Raw genomic sequence first — 24851 nt, forward strand, 5'->3', positions numbered from 1 at the left:
GGATTACATTGCTTTGCTTTCCCCAACATTCCAACTAATCCATTCTCCGAGATATTTGAATTCTTTTACTATTTCAATCTTTTGTTCTTTAACTTTGAGGTATTTACATGAGTGCTTGATGTTTGTCTTTGTACTTTACTAGAAACAATATTTTTTATCTTCATACTGTTCAGCTAGGATCGCAGTTTTTTTAAACTTGTAAAGTTTCATCTTGTGTGAAGATGAAGTAAGTCTGTTTTAGCATTGACGTTATTTTACACTCCCAAACATCACAGACCTTAAGTTTGTGCTACCTGCATGTTGTACATGCTTTATATCTTTTTATATAGAAAAACTCATTGTCATACACCTCGTTGTATTGTGGGTGTATGGTGATATCCTCACTACAAGTAATGCTTTCCAAAAAAAGTGAATTGTTTGTTCACAAAGGAAATGTATTTATCCTCTGTTGTCCATTTCTCAGAGTAAGATTAATGTGAAGCTACATATATCATACTCGTATCATTGAAACATCTACTACGATCTGTTCTTGCTAATGCTATTTTCGTATTTTGTGTAAAACTTCTAGAAATAACTGACCCTTCAGAACATTCGACCTCATTATCCGTAGTCAGATGTGCTATCCGTTGCGGCATTGAACACCTCGTCAGACCAATACCTCTGCTTGGGTGTCTTCTGTATAGGAAATCAGCACTAAGGTTTGCCAAGAATAATTTTATTGTGCTTTGCGTCATATCATATATTGATAGTCAACAGTCTAGTTTTTAAATAGTGGCCCATTTGCAAAAGTTCTACAATTCCTCAGTTTTAAGTGAGTTTTGTAGATGAGTTTAATGATGTTGCAAGAAGCAGGGAAAAGAATGTCCGTCATTGCACATATTGCCGCTGTAAATTGGTGTAGCACAAACACACAAACTTTCACAGTGTTTCCCACTATCAGCGTTCTCAGAATTCCATTTCTGTTGTTACTCAAAAGTTGCAATTGCATTTTCCATTATTAAATAGCTAAACTGTTTGCAGAAAAAAGATATAAAAACATTGTAACTTTAGTCTGTGACATCACCACACCACAGCATCAGGCCAGTAATCCAGCATTTTCGAATACGTGACCAAATCTTGATATTTAATGACTTTTAAGCTTTAATTACATGAGAATAACATTTTGTGAGAATGTTGACCATAAATGCTATTTGAATGTTATTGGCCCGAATAACAACAGTTCGAATCATATTTTTAACACAGGAAGGTAGCCTATTATGAGATGAGGTTTTCTCCCAAATTCATCATTTGAAAAAGACGGGATAATCTTATATTTGCAGGTTAAACAATTGCTATTGAGGTCAGCTTTTTTTGCAATGCTGAATGGATTATATATATAAAAACAAAGATGAGGTGACTTACCAAACAAAAGCGCTGGCAGGTCGATAGACACACAAACATACACACAAAATTCAAGCTTTCGCAACAAACTGTTGCCTCATCAGGAAAGAGGGAAGGAGAGGGGAAGACGAAAGGAAGTGGGTTTTAAGGGAGAGGGTAAGGAGTCATTCCAATCCCGGGAGCGGAAAGACTTACCTTAGGGGGGAAAAAAGGACAGGTATACACTCGCACACACGCACATATCCATCCACACATACAGACACAAGCAGACATAAATATGTCTGCTTGTGTCTGTATGTGTGGATGGATATGTGCGTGTGTGCGAGTGTATACCTGTCCTTTTTTCCCCCTAAGGTAAGTCTTTCCGCTCCCGGGATTGGAATGACTCCTTACCCTCTCCTTTAAAACCCACTTCCTTTCGTCTTCCCCTCTCCTTCCCTCTTTCCTGATGAGGCAACAATTTGTTGCGAAAGCTTGAATTTTGTGTGTATGTTTGTGTTTGTTTGTGGTCTATCGACCTGCCAGCGTTTTTGTTCGGTAAGTCACCTCATCTTTGTATTTATATATATATATATAGTGGATGGATTAATATATAATAATTAATATAGGGGTTGTCTTAAATTTACAGATGAAGTTTTGTACAAATTTATTTTGAAGAATTTCAATGAGTGGGTCTTAGCAAATAATACTTTAGTTCAAGTAGCTCCAGATTTCTTGATATTCCGAAGTGCCCTATACAGTATCGATCTTGTTCAGACAATCAGGTGGCATTTTATACTCAACAGCAACGAATACGAGAGAAACTGTGAACTAGCTGCTACAACAGTGCCATTGACAATTATGTGAAACACAGGAGGAAGTAGCATTAAATTCTGTCAACTTACAGACTTCTATTGTTTGAATGGGTTTGCAATAAAGGTTCTCATACATGTGTGGATACCATACACATACATTTGTGCTGCTTTTTAAGTAAAGGTAACATTCAAAGGTGAAAATCCTATCCTACAAAAACCGTGACTTGATTCTGAACCCAATCAATATTTTGTTTGGTTGTGAGAAACTAATGATTTATGAGATATTCGATCACTGTTCACATATTAGAATATTGATGAAAAATGTTACCAGTTTTTAATCAGCTTCAGAACAAGATGGGGACATTCAGATGAAACTAGGAAAAAAGTTAATCCAGATTAAATTTGTAGAGACAGTACCAACAGAAATATCTAGATTGCGGGACGAGCAAAAGTTCAAGAATTGGACTGATGAGTGAATGTTGAAGAATTGGACTGATGAGTGAATGTTGAAGAATTGGACTGATGAGTGAATGTTGAAGAATTGGACTGATGAGTGAATGTTGAAGAATTGGACTGATGAGTGAATGTTGAAGAATTGGACTGATGAGTGAATGTTGAAGAATTGGACTGATGAGTGAATGTTGAAGAATTGGACTGATGAGTGAATGTTGAAGAATTGGACTGAATCATGATTGTGATTTTTTATTTATGTGTTAGTTAATGTTGTTACATATGATATGCACCCTAGAAGATATTGCTGTCCGTGTTTCACTGCTGCCCAAGCACAGCCCTACATAAGGTTTGGAGGAGGAACACACACCAGATTGACAGAGAACTGTAATAAGTGTGGGGAGGGGAGTGGTGGGCAGGCAGCAGATTTCATCTTGCTACTATCATGGAAACATACAGTGCGTACTTTGGCCTTACGAAAATGTCTACCATGTTTAAACTGCAGTTCGCCTCAATCCATTTGTACTCTGAATCGAATCGATTTCAAAATTGGACAGATACTTAACAATGGCATACATTTTTGCAGGAGATGCTAAAAGTCTGGATTGGGGCCACTGGCGTACTTCCATGTTTCATGCAGCAATGTCATTGATGCTCTCCTTGAAGTATGATGGGAATGATAGGTGGTGTGTTAGCTGCTGGTTCTGCACAGGCAATAAGAGAGTGGTGGGCAGGTGATATGCTTTTGTATCGAAAGACATTGTAACATTCTCATGTCTGTATAGATGGAAATCCTCTTTAATGTTCAACAGCTAAATATTTGTGATCATCATCATCCTGATTCAAAATAGTTGTTCCACAGATGAGAAGCTTAACAAAAAAGGCAGTAAAGATAAAAATTAATGCAAACAATTTCTTTTTGTTTATTTTACTTCTCCTTGAATTATCAAAACGTAAGACAATAAATGGAATAAGTTTAGAATAGGTGTAATGCTAATTTTTTAGGCTGATACTTTCTCAATAAAAGTTTGTAATTTTGATTAGACAGAATACGGGGGTGGTCGTCTTATACTCGGGTAAATGCTAGATGCTTATGTAATGTACTTGCACAAACAGTCTACTTATCTACAATTAATTTATTTCTTATGTATCAATCTCTATCATGAAAATATAAAAGGAAGGAACTTTCTCCGTAGACAGTATTCCCTCCCCAGTCGCATGGACACATGAAGAGCCACTGATTTTTATTCCCCCAGATTTCGCTATTATTCTTAGTGTGGAAGTTGGCTAATCTTCTTCTTTTTCTTCTTCTTCTTATTCTTATTCTTATTCTTATTATTATTATTGTGAATGATACTAAACATAATTGTTCTAGCAAATCCAGTCTCATCTTCCCAGTTGTAGTGCGTTCATCGACATGTACTTTCATTTTCTATCATACCTATTGTTCACTACATTAATTGTTGATTATAGAGACTGTTCTGTGATCCAGGTCTTCTTCTTCTTCTTCTTCTTCTTCTTCTTCTTCCTCCGTTTTCCCCCTCCCCCACTACTTTTTGTTTTAATGTACTACCCCCCCATGCAAAAATTACTGAAAGTAATTCTGCAATTTTAATTAGGAAATAGCAACTCAAACACCAGACTGTGTTTAAGTGTTTAATTTATAGCATAATGACACTCGAATGTAGCATAATGACACTCGAATGTTGCACAAATTTGTATCAGCACTTGAATTTTCTGTTCTAATTCCTCTATCCAGGTGTCAAAAGATGGTGTAAATTGGACTACACTTTATACTCATGTGGATGATGGCAGCCTGAATGAACCAGGCAGTACAGCTTCATGGCCTTTGGAACCACCAGCTGAAGAAACTCAAGGATGGCGCCATGTAAGGCTGCAACAGGCTGGGAAGAACGCTTCTGGTCAAACACATTACCTCAGTCTGTCAGGGCTGGAACTGTACGGGACAGTAACAGGCGTCTGCGATGACCTTGGTGAGAACTAGCACTTTGTGTCAATATTTTGTATCCCCTTCATAATTAGAACATAAAATAGAATCCCTTATTACACATTGTTCTCATTTTAATTGCTTGACTCCGTATATAGCAATAACATAATAGATTTGCAGTGGCCATGTTAGACAAGGGTAAATTAAATATAAACCAGATTTTTTGTTTTGCAAATTTTTTTGTAAATGGAGAGTGGTGTAATTGTTGCTGTCATTTCCGATGATTGATTGTTCTCCACAGCTGGAGCGTTGACATACTGTTTCTTTAGTCAGAAACAAAATGTCAAAGCAAGAGGTACTGCCACCTGTTGCGCAACACTTTATAATAAAGTCTCTCACAAGAGAGGGCAGAAAACCATCTGAAATTTTTAAGACTTCTGGCACAGTTTGTGGCCAATGCCACGAGAGAGACTAAAGTGTATGCTTGGCACAAACAGTTTTTATGAGCATGAGACACACTTGAGAGTGCAGCTCACTAGCATCGCTTGAGGACCAGCATGGCTGAGGAGAATATTTGCATTGTTAGCCAGCTTATTCAAGATGATCACCGAATAACAGTTGCTGAAATTGATACTGGGGTTGACATAATCTATGGTAGTACTCTCAGGCGATCAGTACTGACAATGTTGGAGATTGGAAAGTGTCCCAAGGTGGGTGCCCCATCTTCTCACCACAGAGCACAAATTTCATTGTCTTGAGGAAACTGGTACTAACACACTACAGAACTGAAAGGGAACTTTTTTTGCACCAGACGGTGGCCTGCGGTGAAACATACATGCACTTAAACACAGAATCGGAAAAAAAGCAGCATGGAATGTACAAAAATGATGAATCAGTACTCATCAAAGCAAAAAAACTCTCCATGTGGAAGGTTCTTGCAACAGTGTTTCTTGATCTTAAAGGAGTTCTTCTCATTGATTTTCTCCATGTACATTGTTTTGTGAACTTTGCATACTGTTGCCAACTTTTGAACCACACAAAATGTGTGTATCATCAGAAAAGGTGCTTATTTATGATCTGGGATATCATCATGCTTCGTGACAGTGGTCTAACCCAGGCAGCTGCCCAAACTCAACAAAAAATTCAGGAATTATCCTAGACTATACTAGAACATTCTCTCTAAGGAGTGGAGTTATCGCCCTGCGATTTTCATTTATTTGGATCACTAAAGGAGGCTGTCGAAATACACAGATTTGATGGCTATGGCGCTTTTGAAGTGTTTGTATGCAGCTGGCTGTTGACACAGCGATGTTCATTTTACAAACGCAGGATCAAGAAACTGCAACTGACTATATAGAAAAATAAGTTTGTGGGTGTGAATTTTTCTGTAGGTTAAATAAACCTGTATATAAAAAAATTCCAGTTTATATTTGATTAACCTGCTTATTATCAAAAAATCAGTTTCATCTTGTTGGTGAAAAGGTTACTCATTACCTTTGCTAATATATCTTGTTAATTTTTATCTACTATAGTAAAATCCCGTATTAATGAAGGCACTGTTAAGAAATTTCTGCTTTTAACGAATATTCCTGTATGCCCTATTGAATTTTCCATTAGAGTTATGCTATTGAAATTTGGTATAGAGGAACTATGCTTTAAGAAAAGTCTGGTTTTAAATAATAAAATGTTTAAACGTATTGGAGACTGAATCCCAGTTCCAAACATTTTTGAACAAGTCACGTTAAATTGGTTATTGGATTAGTCATTCTAAATCGATTTTTATTGCCAGTAGTGGGTCATAGGGTCTGGTAGATAATTTCAAACAAGTGCTGAATTCTGCATGTAAGTCATGTGATTGAGGTCTACACTGTGAAAGTTTTTGGGCAGCAAAAGAAGGAAGCTGAACATTCAGCAGAAGCTGACATTTATTTGAGATATTGAAGGCAATTGAAATGTTACACTCTTCTACAAGGCAAAGAAATACAATTTGGTACCTTCGTCTTAGTTCAGTGTGTACTGCAAAATTAGTAGTGGATCCATTCCCATAGATCAGAATTTATTATGAGATAAGGACTGAGAAAGCTTTCTGGAATTGAAGCTTTGTCTTTTTCTTTTTATTAAAAATTTCGCTTGCAGCCTCTGGACTTCAGCCGAATTTGTTGTATGGTAGCTTATATATTGAATGGCTGTTTTCCAGAGGTATATTTCATTCCTAGAACGACAGGATATAATGAGTATGAATATTTTACAGGCTACGCGTAGTTTCCGCCTGGAATGCTGTAACCTACTAGTGTTGAATTGTACTGGCTGTGGGTCAGTATCAGTTGCTGTAGAAGGAGATGATCATGATTTCCCTGAATAGTGTCAAAGATATTCCAACAGGTGTGACATTTCAGGACTTTGTTGTAAAGACGGTGTTCTGACTATCGTACATCATGTAGATATAAATGACTTTGCGATGCTTTTCTAAAGAACCAAGCAGAACTGGATGAAGGTGGCTGGGATGATTATGAGGAGGAGGAGGAGGAGGAGGAGAATTCTGCACAAAGTTTTGCTGCAGCTCTTAGAAACTATTTTCCCTCATCCACTATAGAGGAGTTTGTTCTAGACAATATCAACTGGCTAGAGTGACAACTCAGTATGTATGCTGGCCAGAAAAACAAATTTTGCTCATTGTTCATTCTCTGCCCCAAGAAAGGAAGTACAATATTTAAGGGTTTTCCTTTTCATTTAATCACACTTATCTGTCACATTAGTTGAATAAAACAAGTTTCAAATATAAACAATTTCTTCTTCATTCTGGATGCCTGAAAAGTCATTCGCTGTACACTCTTGTGACCAAATTCAGTTTGTCAGAGGCAGATTGCTTTACTTGCATGCCTTCTACATTCATCTCTAGTCAGACTTATTTAAATGTATGAGAGAATCAATCATAACAAAACTGTTCCATCTGAGGTACAAGATATACGAGATAAATGAAATGCACTCCTCAAACAGTGGAAAGTCCAGGATGGAATAATGGCAGTATTATGAAAAGGATAGATTGCTATTCAAAATATGTAGGAGACACTGAGTCGCAGACAGGCACAATTAAAAGACTGCTATACACTGTAGCTTTCAGCCAAAAGACCTTCTGAAGCAGAAAATGTGTGCGTGTGTGCAGCATGAACTCATATACACGTTATGACTTTCTTTGACCTCTGCGGCTGGACTGACTTGTAACTTCCTGGTGGGAACAGAAATCCAGTGGGGGGGATAAGGTGGTGCCATAGCATTATGTGGGAAGGGTTGGTGGGGGGGTTGGAGAGTTCCTATCTACACTATTTAGAAAATGTGATGTTGGTAGGAAGGATCCAGATGGTGCAGGCTGTGAAGCAGTAATTAAACTGAAGCATGTTGTGTTGGGCAGCATGTTCAGCAACTGGGTGGTCTAGCTGTCTGTTGGCCACAATTTGTCAGTGGCCATTGATGGAGAAGACAGCGTGTTAGTCTTCAGGCACACGAAGAACACAGCAAAGCAGTTGCAGCTTAGTTTGTAGATCAGATGACTGCTTTCACAGGTAGCCTTTCCTGTGACTGGTCTGGAGTAGGTGGTCATGGGAGGATGTATTGGACAGGTCTTGCCTTCAGGTCTATTGTAGGGATATGAGCTGTGAGACAAGGGGCTGGGGCAGGGGTGGAATGGAGAATTATGAGGCTATTGTGTAGTTTCAGCGGGTAGTGGAATACCACTGCGGGAGGGGTGAGGGGAGTGCTTCTTCGTGGCCAAATGGTGGGTGTGTTAGAGGTGCTCGGTGACTGGGGAGACAAGGCTTAGGATATTAGTTTGTGTACAAGGTCAAGTGGAAAATTTCAGTCTGTGAAGACCTCGGAGAGACCCTTGGTATATTTGGAGGAGGACTGCTCCGTACTGCAGATGAGACAACTGTGGATAGCTAGGCTGTACGGAAGGGACTTCTTGATATGGAATGGGCGGCAGCTGTCAAAATGGAGGTATTCCTGGTGACTGGTAGTAGGTTTAATATGGGCAGATGTACTGATGCAGCCACTCTGGAGGTGGCTTGTTGTGTTGAGGAGGACCGGGTGAATTGATCTGGGACAAGATGTTGAAGAGGGAGGGGGGGTTTCAGCAGTGTCACACTGACCCCCCCCCCCACCCTCCTGCGCTCTCTACACACACACACACACACACACACACACACACACACAGGAATCAGTGTAAAATCCTGAGAAAACTGGGTTAAATTAAGTAATACATGTTTCTCCACTAAAATATGGCTAAAGCCTACACAATATTATTTCTCGCTGTTACACAAATGCCACAAAGTAGCACAGTAGGGCTTCTATTGTTTAGCTGCCACCAGAGACACACACACACACACACACACACACACACACACACACACACACACACACACAGACTCGAAGAATGCTGCAGTATACAAGCCGGGTGGCAGCGACACATGGGCAGGTCCCAACCTACTGTGTTTACACCTGTAAAAAATTTTACTAAAAATCACATGGATGTGTTGATTCCAGTAGTCACATTTGAGACCACGCAAGTGAACTGAATTAGAATGAATATTTTTCACAGATTTTAGTAGTTCCTTTTGTTTACGCATTTCATTGTTCGATTTCCTCACTGTAATTGTAGACTTCCATTCTGCGTTAAATGCTTATATATAATGCAATCAAGCAAAGATTAATGTTTTTATGAAATAAATACACATTTTGAAAGATCTCGCATGAGATTAGGGAGAGGTGGAGGAGGTTGAGCCAAACCTCACAGACATCTCACCAAGGAGGCAGAAGGGAGTGAAAAAATTCCAAAATTGCCTCATGTAAGTAATGGACGGCCCTCTGTCTCCTTTCTAGACAGACTACACTTCCCCATTATTCTACCAATAAACTGATTTCTACCATCTGCTTAACCCACAACTGAGCCTATGTTATCATTCCATTTGATATCCTTGCAAAGTGATACACCCAGAACTTCTATGAGGTGGCCGATTCCAACTACTTCTTCTTCTTTTTAAGTGTACAATTTTACATTTCTGAATGTTTAATGTAAATTGCCAATCATTGCACCACTTTGAAATTTTATCAAGGTTTGATGGAATATTCATGCAGCTTCTTTCATTATAGATAACTGTATCATCTACAAAAAGCCTTATTTTAATATTGTCTGCAAGGTCATTAATATACAACATGAATAGCAAGGGTCCCTGGGGCACACCTGAAGTTATTTCCACATCTGACCTTGACCCTTTACCCAAGATAACATGCTGTATCCTTCCTACCTAAAAATCCTCCATCCAGTCTCAAATTTCACTTGATACCCCATATTGTTGAACTTTTGACAATAAGCATAGATGTGGTGCTAAGTCAAATGTCCTATGGAAATCGAGAAATACTGCATCTACCTAACTGCCTTGAGGCAAAGCTTTTAGTTTGTCATGTGAGAAAAGTGCAAGTTGGGTTCTACATGATCATTGTTTTTGGAATGGAGGAGGTTATTCTGTTCAAGATACTGTAAGTTTCAGCTCAGAATATGTTGTAAGATTCTACAACAAATCAGTGTCAAGGATATTGGATGGTAGTTTTATGGATCACTTCTACTACCCTTCTTCCAGACAAGTGTGACTTGTGCTTTCTTCCATCTGCTGGGCATGGTTTTTGTTAAGGAGATCTACAATAGATTATACTTAAAAGAAAATCTACCTCATTCACAAATACCATGTAGAATCTGATGGGAACTCCTGTGGGCACTGGAGCATTGTTCAGTTTCTCAACACCACTGACAATAATACTGATGACTTTAGTCTTTTTAGTTTCGAATTATCTGTTCTAGATAGTTTTCAGATAAGACCTTCAGTAATGTTTCACAGGATGTCTTATTCTGCCCAGCACTAACAAAATTTTTGGATAATTAAAGTCTCCACCAATGATTACAGTACAACTGGGGAAGTTACGTACAAGTGAACTGAGGTTTTCTCTAAAGTGTTCGGTTAGGTACTGTTTTGTGCCCAACCCTGATATTTAGTTTTGCCCAAACAATCTCACATGCAGCTTCAATTTCTATCTTGGTGGATTCGAGTTTCTTGTCTACTGGGACAAATACATCACTTCGATTTCCTATTAGCCTAACATTTCGACATACACTTAAATTTTGTCAAAAATGTCACTGCTATCAATTTCAGGTTTTAGTCAGCTTTCTGTACATAGTATTTTGTGAGCATCATTGTTTTTCAGGAGCATCTCAAACTCTTGGCACTTCGTTGCTAGTGCTTTAGCAGTTAACCACCAGGATTTCAATACTTTCATCTGTTGGAGGCATCTTACACTGATGCTTCTGGGTTCCCTACAGCTATCGTTATATGGACTGGATAGTGTGTCGTGTAATCTAAAAAACCCATGTGTGAATCCCACACACCGTCAGCTATCTAGCAGCCTCTGATATGTAATACACTACTCATAAGGGTTGAAAACTGTTGGGTCCCCCTAAAAGGTTCGCAGAACATTTGATTCAGGCATTCCACTCGACGCAGAACGAAGTGGCCACAATCAGTTCTGGAGACAATGCTACAAATTATGAGCTTTGTTGAAACTGCTTGCACAAAGCTGGTCTTACCAGCCTTCGCTGCCAATCACTGGAATGATCCAATTATGATCTTAAAGGCCAGACGATAGGAACAATTTGTTTCAATGTTCGCCATAATCTGCAGTCGGATGCAGCCTGTTCCTTCAATGGTTACCAGATTAGTCTCTTAAACATATTGTATGAAGACTCCAGGCTTACACAATTAGTGCACCTGATGTCTTTCCTATTCCTTGCTGCCATTTCCCTAAAGGATACCATCATTCACCATATATTTGAACTGAGAATGCTTAAGAGATTCCTACCCTGTTGCGCTTTCCACCTTTTGACACTGAACAAAACAAGTTTCTTGAAATCAGGTGAAGGTGAGTCCCACTTGCTCAATTTTAGTTTGAGTGAAAGACAGCACATTGAAAGTTTGAAGGCATATCAGATGACTTCAGAGTGACGAAAACAGCAGTGCACCACTTGGTCATCTCCACAACGTGCAATAGGGTGTGGTGCAGACCATGAAGTGGTGCATCCACACTATGCCATGCCATCTGTGTGTGAATTAGGCCCAAGAGTTGTCTCTGGTGCACCCTGAAGATATGGGAAATGTTTGTAGAATAATGATTCATTGGGTTGAAGTTATATTTACAGATAATGGATGTTCTTTAAAACTAGATAAAACAAATTTGAGCATCAATATGTCATTCGCAGCAGTTCCATCCGTGCTGTAACTGGTATGCAAACCTTGAAGTGAAGAACCTTTCAAAATCCTAATGATGCTGCTCTGTACATTTTAACAGTACAAAATACTGTCCCCTCAGACTGGACTTTAACCAGGGGAGCAAGAAGGACAAGCCAGTTGGTCAGTTTCACATAGTAGCACAAAGCCTTGTCAGAAAATCTTGCAGTGCATTGCCGGACAAACTTCCTTGCCAGCGAATCCACGTCATCAGTTTCCTAGTGGATATCCACAACGTCTGCACCTTTGACAGACTTTGCTGTGGTGCAAATTAATTATAGATTCACTTCTGGAAACAAAATGAACAGCGAGCATTAGTTTCATAATTGTCTACACAATGTTGTCTCTCTTTCTGTTGAAAGGGCTACTTTCTTTTTTTTCCTGGTTTATACTGAAAAACTTGAGTTGTTTTGTAAGTATCAAAGTATCACTTGCTCTTGGTTTTTTCTTTGGGGGGGGGGGGGGGTGGAGTTAGAGGTGTACTTCTTTTTGGAAATAATTTCTCGTAAACTCTGTTATGGAAATTTTATTTCCAGGCACTTTGAGTCCTCTTGTCCTGTGCTGCTAAGTCTATCTCCAAAACAACCTCCATTTTCGTCTAACACGGGTAGTAGTGAGAGGAATAGAAGGGTCTATGCACTGATAGATCACTGTGCTTAGAGCTGCAGTCGCAATTAAGCCATATTACTGCGTGTTCCCTTGCTGTAGCCTTTCAGTATGAACATTACAACTGAAAATCCCACCAAATTTGAAATTTGTTCTGTAATGCAGTTTTTAGAGGAAAAAAAACTTAAAGAAATTTGTACTGCTTATGGAATGTATGTGGTGTAAATAAATTGTTTTATATCGAGACATGGTGGATTTTTGAACATCCACCCTAAAATACAGACTTAGTTTCCACTTCTTCACATGCATAACAGTGGCCTGCCTCCCAACACTTGGCCTTGGGTGAACTTCAACACGCTGTCACGTATTGGTTTCAATCTTAGGCAGCAGGAACTTAGCAACTCATTAAGAGAGATGATAAATGCTTGAATCTGAATGGTGACTTTGCAGGGAAGAAATAAAAAGGTTTAAGATTTTTCTGATGATTGTATTTTAACAATTCTAGTCAGTATTTTCTTTGTAGCTTAACATAGCTTATTTTCTGTATAATCTTTGGATAGTATTCTGCCCAATAGAACTTTGCAATGCTCTGTGATGCATGGCATAAGCTTGCATGGTCCTCCACTAGAGGCAGATCACATTCTTTAAAGCCTAAAATATAGTTGAGCTGTCAGATGTGAGACACTACAGTTCGTAATGTTTGCAGCCTTCACCTACAGAACCTTCTGCTCATTCTGGACATACCTTTCATGGATTTAAAATCACCAATTGTTGGTCAACAGCTAAGACATTTGCGGATGGTAGATAGTGTCGATCCTCTCTGGGTTCTCAGTTTGTGTGCAAGTTATTTGGAATGTAATGATCCATTCCTGTTGGCTAAAAAGCGGAGACCGTAGTGTCTAGGCCTGTGCTATGCCATTTATCACATACACTTAATAAAACCGTCTGCCTATCCTGCATTCTAGGATTGTTAAGATTCTCTTTCTTCATGCATATGTGAATTCACTTCTAGAAGTCCTCTGCTATTTATCTTTTTCTTCCAAGCATTCACACATTCCAGTTATATCCAGGGTGTTTCAAAAATAGCCATCAACTTCAGTAATAAATATTTTATTTTGTATAGAAAAAAATGATTTCTCTGTCTTACGTTGTTGGACTTGTACTGTTAACCATCCCAATGTTTGGTCTCCCTGTATTTTCTTGGACTGGAAACCAGACATATTTAAAAAGTGCTGTGTCCTTGCGACTTCCTTTCTCAGTTGCTTATTTGCTAGATGAAGGAATTATTTTTACCGTATCCACTGTTACAGTCAGTCTTTGTGTATAATAGCTGCGACTGAGTAAGTGTATTAAAAATGCTTTGTTCAGTTGTTATGTCATTTTGGAGATTTTTATACAGAGTTGAATGTTCGGATCACTGTAGCTTCAGGAACAAACAAAAACACATTCAACTTTCTTAACAGTGTTGATAAATGTGGAAGACCAGAATTATTTCTACACAGCCACTTTTAATATATTACATACACACAAACAGTCCTTGTTAAATTTCGACACGCTTGTTAGGCTTGTACTGTAGTGAATTATAGAAGTGTCTGTCACTCAGGTTGTCCAAGTGTTTGTTCATTGAAGTATGTTGTTCTTAGACTTCTTGGCCTTTGTCACAGTGCTTATAATTAATATAAGTTTTTAGGAGGAAGATATTCCATAGTGACTTTTACTGCCCTGCAGTAGTAGAATATTGTCCATGAAAGATAAAGAACCAGGTTGGGTTTTGCACAAAGCTTTCATCCATAACGCACTAAATGCCTCGTGCATAGTGACAGATGTTAACCACCAGGCCAGTCGCACAGCGCCAGGCGTGTGGTTCTGCTGTGGCCGATGCTGGCTCTCTAAGTGCGTGTTGTTTCCAGATTTATACCATCTTCTGGGACATTCTTACTGATATTATTGTGAATTCTGTCATGTAAATGATTTCATTAGAAATTATTTCAGGTTATTGCATATACAAAACAGGTATACATATTTTATGGGTCGTTTCACTTTGGTGAGTTAAATACCTGTGTAGATGACACCAGGTAGTAGCAGATTTGAAATTCCATGTTATGCCAAGAATTGGGAACATCCGTATAAGTACCACTATTATTTTCTTGTAATTGTTCTAACTGAGTTACCTGACTGTGCAGAGTATTACCAGATAAACATGCCCAGCATCATAAGACATAGGACAATGTCTTGCAGATTTAATGGGGATGGTAGTGGCAACTGTACAGAGGCAGTTGGCCTGACTTTAAAAATGTATGTTTTACTTGCTAAACTACAAGTGGACATCATCTTGCCATGGCAGCTCTTGAAGTCCACAGTCAGTGTTCTGTTTGAGGTACATATCCATGGCCACTGTAGCACCATGGGTACAGTGGACTTAATAATGTTTGAATAGAACGGTGTCCACCAAACATGATCGTGAAGGACAGGAATGGCTCCAGATGCTTGTATGTGCATTTTCTGCAAATTGACAGAGCTGGATAATGAAAACCCAACTAATTTGTGGAATAAAAAAAAGTTCATATCTGTTCTGTTGTGAATCTGTGAATAGCATACATTTTATTTACGTGGTTTTACTTCTTGTACCAAGATGCAGGGATAGGCGTGCATACTTTTCCTCATCTCTTACCGCTATGCAAGAAATTTCTAAAGGTCTCGAGATGTCACAGTGTATCTGTGCTCCTATGTCAGAGTTCTTGTTTATGTACTTATCCACTGCTTAACATCTCCCAGTATTTAGCATGGTTGTATTTACTTGTATCATTGCAAGTGCAGTATATTTTTTTAAAGCCTTCCTTTGCTTTGAGACCAACCCGGTGTAGACAAGGAGTAAATGGCAATGTAGAGCAGCAAAAGTTATTTCAGGTGGCCTTTCTGAAAGTCTTGGACTATAAAAATACATTTTTATTTTCTTTCAATTATTGTGAGCCATTGACAGAATGGTACTTCACACTATCAGTGGTGGTTAAGAAACAAAGGAAGAAATCTTTTTGTGATAGATCATTCACTTACATGACAGGTAAAGCTGCAAAAGAGGCAGAGGCAAGTTTACGAAGGCAGCGTAGGCTGTTGCGGACACAAGTGCTGAAGCAGCTTGTTGTTGGTGCTCGTGTGGCCAGGGGGCTGGACTGGAAGTGGCGTGATCAGGATGGCAGCCCACCTGGCGAAGGCACTGTCACGGGTGAGCTACACAATGGTAAGACACTCTTAAATTACCAGGTATTAAAGTAGGATAAATACAAGCAGTTTCTTGTATGCTGTTTGAAAATAGAGAGATATAAAGTAGTGTGTTTGATTTCCCCTTTGAGTTGTGCATTCTTTGGTCTTTGGTTGTAGATGATTGTTGCCATTTCATAGTGTTGTGGTGGGCAGATTTCAGTCATTTTCGCTATTAGTGTGGTAAACAACTGTTCAAAGGTGCCAGAAACTGAATACAAGAGGATGCTAACACCAAATACTTAAATATGCAAACTGTTGAGAAAAAACTTAAACTGCCGTTGACATACATGTTTATGATTTGGTTAGGCAAAGATTAACGTTTTTGTGCAAATATTGGGTGTCCCTACATGTTACTGGTGAAGGATAATAAATTGTGACTAATATTGTTACTAACTATGTTTTTAATTTTCCTTAAACTGGCATGGAGGATATAAGCTAATGCTGAAATAATACTGTTCATTTCAGAGGTGTGGTGCAGGAAAATGACTTTCTTCTAATGAATGTCATGATATGGTTGCTAATAATTAAACGAGCCACATATTAACAGCCTCCCGTGTTGATAAGCTGTTTGTGCAATTCTGAGAGATTTTAAAAAACGAATAGTTGTGTGTCATTCTTATTGGGTTGGTGTTCAGGAATGAGACAGAATTATGAAGCTGTTGCTGAAAAGTGGAGAGACCCGAGTTAGTAGGGTGAAAAGACGGTAGAAAAAATGACTGAGGACATCAACTTTATGTTGATGTTTCGTAAATGAAATAATCACTTAAAAGATGAAAGAAAAAAAAAAAAAAAAAAATGTGACTGCAAACACAACATGTTGTTTTGAAAACAATGATGGTTTGTATCTTGAATTATCCTCCAGCACTTAATCTTATTTAAATTTTAATTGGTTTCAAAACATAGATGAAATATGAAAGTGATATCAAGTGAAAGTTTCTATGTACATGAAAAGTATAGAGATTAATATGTTGATTGACATAGTAGATCAGTCAATTAATTGTGATTGTGACACAGTTTCATGCTCATAAAGTCACTAAACAGAGTTTAAAGTGCTAAGCACCATCAAATTATTGGATAATTGTCATATTTTCTTTGAAATTGCTGATATCTTGGAGGAAAAATTGAATGGTTAATGATGTATCCGTAGTGATATTACAGGGTGTATACGACCTGGGAGATCCGGGAAAAACCCAGGAATTGTGTATAATTCCGGGAATTTTTCATTGTTTTAGTTTTCAGTTAAATTTTTGTGATTTTGACTGGTAAGAACCAATAATCTAACAAAGAATATTATTGTATCCCGCTATTGCAGAATAATACTGCAACAACAAAACATGAACGAGAGGAAAAAAAGGAACGAAAATAAAACTTAAGTTGCAAAGGAAATGAGCCGTATACAACAACAAAACACAGTGCGCATACAAGCGTCTGCCAACAGCAAAGTATGTCAAGGGCTTTAGGAAGACTATGCAGTGCTTCATAAAAACAAACTGCCTCCAATGAGCCTGATGTGACAACTGTTTAAATTAGATTCGTTTGAGCAGTTGCGGGCGGGCTCTTGCGCATGCGCAGTTGAGTCTCGTATTAGTAGTACCTTCTTTCACTTCTGGTTACGTAAGCATGACTGGGCGCCCCTACTTAATATTGCACCGGTTCGGAAATATAGTAAATCTGGCGCTGATGCTCAGAGCAGTCTGAGTTGTGGTGGGGAGATGGGACGTATCCACGTGAACTGTGTTTGAGTTCAGTGATTTTGTTGTTTCCTCTTCGTTTATTGTACTCACGTTAAACGATAACAAACGGATTTTTGTATCTGGGAGTTATCAAATTAATTAAAATACGTTCGCATAGTTACGGAAGACTAAAATATGTTATTAGTTTTAGATTTTATTTTGACCTTCCTGACAGTCAATCATTAATCGCCTTGCAGAACAGTGAAGTTATTTTTGTCGGTTTGCTAAAGAGATTTGGCTTTCATTAATCTTTTCTGCTTTATTTGAAACAAAATGTTTAATTTCACACTATTGGCTAGTTTCAACTGTTGGCTGCATTTCAAGTGCACGTATGTCATTGTGCCATAATAAAGAACTAAACATGAGATAATACAGTACTGGTAGTCCAAGAAAATTTACATACGAATCTGGACATATGAATGTGCATTTTAAGCCAAATTATGCATTTTAGTATGGTTCACGAAATTCCGATGCTCTTGAAGTATCCTCTGCAGTCTTGTTTCTTTTATGACACAATGTAAGGTCTTTTAATGTTTTACACGTACGAACATATGGGCTTCCTGCGTCATCGTAGCTGTGTAAGCACAGTGACGCCTATTATCTGGCACTCTTTTCCAACTGCTGAAACGAACCTATTTCTAACAGGTCGCAGGAAAATATTGTGAATGGTGATTTCAAAAGCGTTACATTCAAACCAAATTTCCTTTTACACAAGATGAACTATGTACGATGAATTTCTTAAATCACAAAGCGTTTGACTCTCATTTAAAAATGAACTCATTGAGGACAACCATTTAGAAGAATTTCGAGCCCAGAAGATCAGACATTTACGTCTTTATTAAAAATTTTACTGGCACATTTGTGTGATGTATCTTGAAGTGTATCACGATCAAAAAGATCAACATTATATGTGGAAGCTTAGCTTCTCTTCCAGCTTATTAATCTTAGAGACCAATATTATATGTGAATGCTATGTAACTTAATTTAAACCATTAACTTTTCTTATTTGTGTGTTTGTGCTACTTAAGAGTGATCTTGCTATTGGCTGACATCATCACGTGTCTTATGTTGTCATCAGCTGGCAAGATCACGTGACATGAGCTATGACTGGTTTACAAAAGCGCATTGCAATCTTGATTTCAATGCTTCGGAAAGTGATATGCGGTGTATGGTGGAATTCAAATTTATACCTTCATAATACGGAAATATGCAGTGTACATGTTGCTGCACATCAAAGGTCTTTCAAAACTTTTTTCCCCCCTGAGTTTTGTTTTCTAAAGTGACGGGAAATTCTGCAACGGTATATAAAACCATAAACATTCAAAGAATTGATGAGTTTTACAGTGCCGAGGAAGAGTATACTTTCTCTTAACATGGAAAAAGTGTATTTTCCCCCAGGAGAAAGTGTATTTTTAACCGGGATATCTGGGAAAAATCTGGGAATTTTTTTTCCTTGTCCATGTATACACCCTGTATTAGTTGTGATGGTGTCTCAAAATTACGACGCTGCAAAATGCCATCACTCACAATTTATATACTGTGCTCTTGTGACTTGAAAAACAATCACCTCTGTTTTCCAGCACAAATAAAGGTTAATTGCCCCAACATTGTGCAATTTGAAGCAAAGTTACACGTTCTCTGCAGCTTTCGCATTGTTACAATAGGCCATTCAAAGTCAATAAGTAAAAGTTTCTCGTTCCAGCCCTAGATGGGCCAGTTGGTCCAACCACCCACCGTATCATCTTATGAAGTAGTGTCATTGGATGTGGTATGGAGGAGCATGTGGTCAGCACACCGCCCTGCTGGTCGTTGTAAGGTTTCTTGACCATGGAACCGCTACTGAATGGTTCAGCAGCTCCTCAGTTGGCAGTACCAAAAATTGAACCCTGATCCCCGCATAGACAAAAAAGGTCCATGTATAATTAAAATACACTTTCCATTGGTTGATGTGTTTTTTTGAAATGAAATGTATACCTCTACAAAAGATTTGAATTGAAGTATCGCAGAAGACGGTGATCATTTTCTTAGTGAATTTTTAAGGGGCATTCAAATGAAACCCGCTCACTAGTGTAAAGTAACGGTAACAATTTTACTAACTCAAAAATGTAGTTTACACACAGTACACATACTCAAAAATAGTGCCAAAACTGTTGGCACATTTATCACATTGCAACACTAGCCGGTTGATACTGTCATTGAAGACAATAGGCTGTTGTCAGATCCAGGCATTAACGGCGTGGGTGGTGCCCACGCAATACCCAGTAATCGATGGATTTCGTCTAAGGTGATTCTGTGGTTGTCAAAGACTAAAGCATTCACTTCCGCAACCATTTCCTATGTGATGACATCATGAGCCTGTTTAGGACGAGCATAGTCTTCCAGTGACGTGCGCCCCTCAAGGTATTGTTTGCACCATTCCACAACTCTTGAATGACTTGGACTCCACTCACCGTACACAGCCCTCGTCCGTCGATACATGACCTCCAGCTCCCTCCACTGCCAAAAATCAAATCACTCCTCGTTGTTCCTGCTTACTCGCCTGCATGTTCGGTAGTGGATGATAACTTGTATATCCACCTTCTCTTCGGCGTGAAACCACACTGGTGCTATGTAACATCAAATGGTGTGCACGTGTCAGTCTCTCTACCAATAGGTGGTGCCACCATACTCACAGTTATGTGGTCCCACATTAAGTGTAGGGCAAAGTTAGACGCACTCACCAGATTTCATTTGAATAAACTTCATACATTGAAGGAGTTGATGGTAGGTTGCAAAAACTTGTTTAGTGATAAAATAAGTATTTACATAGTGTGACAGAAATGTAAATTAGGGTTACAGTGGTGTAAAGAGATAGTAAATTCCAACTTCACTTTGTCATGAAATGTGTGTTTTTATTACATAACACACAAGTGAAGACGTAAAAAATATATGCTGTTGTATGGCTGTAGTAGGAAAAAAGGTTGATGTATAACATAGTGGCTGGAGCATCAAAGGAAACAGTTTGTAAAGGCATAAACGATATTTTAATGTTTACTTTCCAAATTTATTAAGTAAAGCATACCACTGACTTCATGAAATAGTATGTTAGTATGGTTAACATGATAGAAATAAACTTCTAATACCTACTTGTGCTCAAAAAGATATTGTTAGCAGTGATGAGTTTGTCAACTCTTATTAAAAGTTTAAAAAAAAAGTTGGAGAGATTGTTCCTTGTATCTTGTGAAGTGTGAAAGGCAGTTACATTAAATAGAAAGTATTTTACTAATAGAAACAGATTAATTACAGGATCTGTGTGAAATCAAGAGTTCTCTGGAAAGTACAAACATAATAATCTGTTGAGAAATTAAATCATCAATCATTGTTTGGTTTTGCATCAGGAATAAATCTTCTAATAATGAGATGTGTAGGTTATTAGTCTCACATTTCTGGATGAAATTTATTTTTCTGATAATTTTCAGAGTACTGTCTTTGGTTTGTTAACAGTTTTAAATGCTGTGAAGAAAATAAAACTATGATATTGAGCCTATTTTGTAGAAATAATGTGTTAACTTTGTCATCAGATTATGAACTATAGTAATTGGTTCACCAGTACCACTGGAGCAATGTTTACGACAATTGAACACATTGTCTGCACATAGAGTATTTCAGTTTAATATTCATTTTAGGTAGGTTTTGCTCTGTATTTCAAACACATACTGTAAGGTTGAGATTTAGTTCTTGTATAAATATTATACTTGCTTCTTTGCATGACTATCCAAATAAAATGAAATGTTTAAAACTTTTTTTTCCCTTCTCCCTAAATTACCCTTCTTGCTGCATTTTTTGTTCATTCTTTTTATGCTTATGTACTCCTATACACTGTACTTGCATGTTTTGATGTTTTTACAAATATTGCGTTCCATGAAATATTTGACACAACTGGTAATGTGTTAGTTGAACCCTTCATGTTACCAATTACAATGTTTCTGCCCTTTTTAACATTGAATTCCTCCTCGTTATAGAGGTATGATTTTTATAGTACACGGACAAATTAAAATTTGACAGATTTCATTTAAATGCATATTGTTTTCCCTTGTTTCATTAATTGAGATTTTCCACTAAAAACCACATGAAAACAGTTGTGGTTATTTGGCTACACTCTGCCTGAAAGTCACTAATTTCCGTTGTTAATGACTTAAAATTAGTTGAATCATAGATGAAACTTGTGTCTGAAAGTCAATAATTTCTGGTGTTAATGATTTAAAATTAGCTGAATCGTAGCTGGAACTTTTAAGTTTCAGTGACTGGGAGCATAATATTGCACTTATCAATATTGAACCTGTCTTTGGGTGGTGGATCTATTTGGTAAAATTATAGATATGAGGCATTATTTAGGAAGAGATTGTCATAATTTTTCATTATGTTTGACACTGCAAAAAAAAAAAAAAAAAAAAAGGTCCCATCTTATTGTCCTACTTGTTAGCAGCCACTTCTACAATTTCTATTAAGGGCAGCTGATCATTTTAATCACGGGTTATACAGGCCCTTTTCTTTTCTTTTTTGACAAGCTTTTCAATCTGTTGCTTTCTCCCATTGTTCCTGCAGTGAAAAACGATTACAGCTTCATAAAACTGCATGCTGCATGGTAACATTCACACCTGGTGTGACTGGCAGTTATTTCTACAAGATGTTTTTACCACATTGAATATTTAATCACAATGTATGGACTGTGTGCTTCGATGCTTATGGCTTTGTCGTGAATGAACTTGTACTACACACAATCTTATTTTCCTTGACACCCATCTACTTTTTGCTTCTGATTTCTTCACTGCTTTGAGGTTATGCATGTGTCTTCACAGAATCTGTTTGTATCCCGTTTGTGTTGTAAATTGAAAAGATGTTACGTCTCTGCACTTTTCCTGTTCTGCACATGCTCATGCTAATGGGAGACTGGACGATGGCAGTTTTTGTTTGTTGTTAATCTCTTCTGATATATGTATTTGTTAGATTATTTAAAATTCAGTATGTGCATATTAAATATAAAATATGCTTTTCAGTGTCTCTTATTGCTCACAAAGTTGACTGATACATTTTAATTACAGGTTTGATGTAGAATATCGTACTTATATTTTAATTATAGTGATTGCTATTGTGTTTGTAGTTTTCAGAAAATAGTCCACAGTACAAAAGTGATTTTGGGGCCCCCAGAATGAGTTGAACAAAACATTGAATGCATTGGTATAAAGTAGGATATGTAGTTCGTTTTGATACAAACAATAATTGAAACAGTAGATCTTAAATTTGACCATTGATATCTTGCCTATATGGGCTTCATATCAGAATCTTCGATGCCATTTTGGTCTTTTTGCTATGTTTACCTTCGTTTCTACAACCACACCCTTGCATACCTGCAGCAACTGTCAAACAGTGGAAACTCCAGGTTGGAATATCAACAATATACAGAAAAGGTGGATTACTACTTACCATAAAGATGACGCGTTAAGTTGCAGATAGGCACAACTAGACATTTTCACACTAGCTTTTGGCCGCAGCCTTTGTCAGAAAAAGAAACACGCACACATTCATTCAAACTAGCAAGCACACCTCACACACGCGACTGCTGTTTTCAGCAGCTTGGACTGAACTGCAGCTGTCATATCCCTGTGGGAGACCCAGGTGCAAGACCTGCCTAATCTACTCATCCAGAACTTCATATTCCAGTCCTGTCACAGGCCTAGCCTACCCCATCTCAGGCCAGGCCACCTGTGAAAGCAGCCATGTCATGCATCATCTATGCAGCAATTATAGCACAGCTTTTTATATTGGCATTATTACCAACCAACTGTCCACCTGGATGAATAGCCACCGCCAAACTGTGGGCAAGGTCGAAGTAGATCACTCTTTGGCACAACATGTGCAACTGAAAATAACAGGTTTGATTTCAGTGGCTGCTGCACTACCTGAGCCATTTGGATCCTCCCCTCCACCACCAGGTTTTCTGAACCGTGGAGCTGGGAGTTGTCCTTACAACACATACTCCGCTCCTGAAATTATCCCGGCCTCCACCTATAGCAACCTACTGTCCCCACACCCCATACCCAAAAGTTACCACCCCCTTCGTCCTGTCACCTCCTCTCTATTCTGGTCTCCCACCATCTTTGTCTCTGCCAACACACTCACTCATCTATCCCTTTTCCCACTCCTTTCTCACTCCCCAATTCTCCCCTCCCCCCCCCCCCCCCTCCTCACAACCCCCTGACACTTTGCCTATTGGCAGTCTAGTCCCTGTGTGCCACACAGCGCTCTTCTCACTCCCTCCCCTCCAATACCCTGTCATCCCATCCCCTTCCTTGCCCCTTCTAGATTGCTGCTTCCATTCTATGTGACAGCTGACAGCTGGACTCCAGCTCGTGCTGCTGGAGATGGCTGTCTGGTATGCACGAGACGTGAATGAGTGTAAATGTGTTTCCATTTCTGAAAAAGGTTGTGGCCAAAAGCTAAAGCGTGAGGGTTCCCCCCCCCCCCCCCCCCCCCCCCTCATGTCGACAACGTAATAGGCCATTTTCACAGTAAGTAGCAATCTGTCTTTTTCTTATATTGTTCACAGCAACTGTGTGTTTTATAGTGGATTCCCATGTCCACCTTCTGTCCCCATATCCTCACACACTCCACAGTCTCCCACACCTTGTTCCTCACATGGATATCCAATCTTATCCCCCAATCCCCATTCGTCTACTTTTGGCTCTTACATGGAAACCCATCGCCCCCTCCACCCTTTGTCTCTCTCCCATCTTGAACCCATCCCCACTCCCTGTCTCTCCACTAGCCTAGTCGCTATATCCCCCCACCCACCAACCTTGTTGTTAAATGTCCAGTACTACTACTCCCTTTCCACCTAGGATACCCCTTCATTACTCACCTCACATTTGCCTCTTGCACCCCTACCTATAACCCTCTGCCAGCCCCCTCCATGTGTGTAAGGGGGAGGGGGTGATTAGATCCCCCCCCAAGTCCTGGTCCTAGTTGTTTCCTTACATAATGTGAAGATGAAGCAGTGATCAATCAGCAAGAAGGTTTTTATCTGAGATGAATGTTAGTAGAAGTAAGTGTTCTGTCTTGCCATTCATCATCATCATCCTCTCTAAGTAATCCAGTTGAGTCTCCCACCATACGAACAAAATCCATTGCTAATAAACAGGTTCAATGCCTAAAATGTACAAAAACTATGAAAATCAGCCCATTTTTAGATTTTTGATCAGCATCAGGCAATGCCAATGCAGATTTTTAGAGCATGTCTTGCTTCTATGTCCTATGGCTTGTGTGCTTTTTGCACCCTAGCTGCCATGTGACCCCTCAAACTTATGCTTTCCTC

General features: G+C 38.7%; 1 protein-coding gene across 6 annotated transcripts in view; it reads left to right on the forward strand.

Annotated features, from left to right (window-relative positions):
- Positions 1-24851, forward strand: part of LOC124802933 (E3 ubiquitin-protein ligase HECTD1) — a 325190-nt gene that overhangs the window by 172953 nt on the left and 127386 nt on the right. For 5 of the 6 annotated variants that reach the window (XM_047264012.1, XM_047264018.1, XM_047264013.1 and 2 more), the window contains 2 exons: positions 4384-4618; positions 15568-15744. In XM_047264012.1, the coding sequence (XP_047119968.1) occupies positions 4384-4618; positions 15568-15744 (412 nt within the window). The remainder of the gene's footprint in view (positions 1-4383; positions 4619-15567; positions 15745-24851) is intronic. The other variant, XM_047264014.1, reaches the window with a different exon arrangement.

This window comes from Schistocerca piceifrons, chromosome 6 (assembly GCF_021461385.2).
Source record: "Schistocerca piceifrons isolate TAMUIC-IGC-003096 chromosome 6, iqSchPice1.1, whole genome shotgun sequence".
NCBI lineage: Eukaryota > Metazoa > Arthropoda > Insecta > Orthoptera > Acrididae > Schistocerca > Schistocerca piceifrons.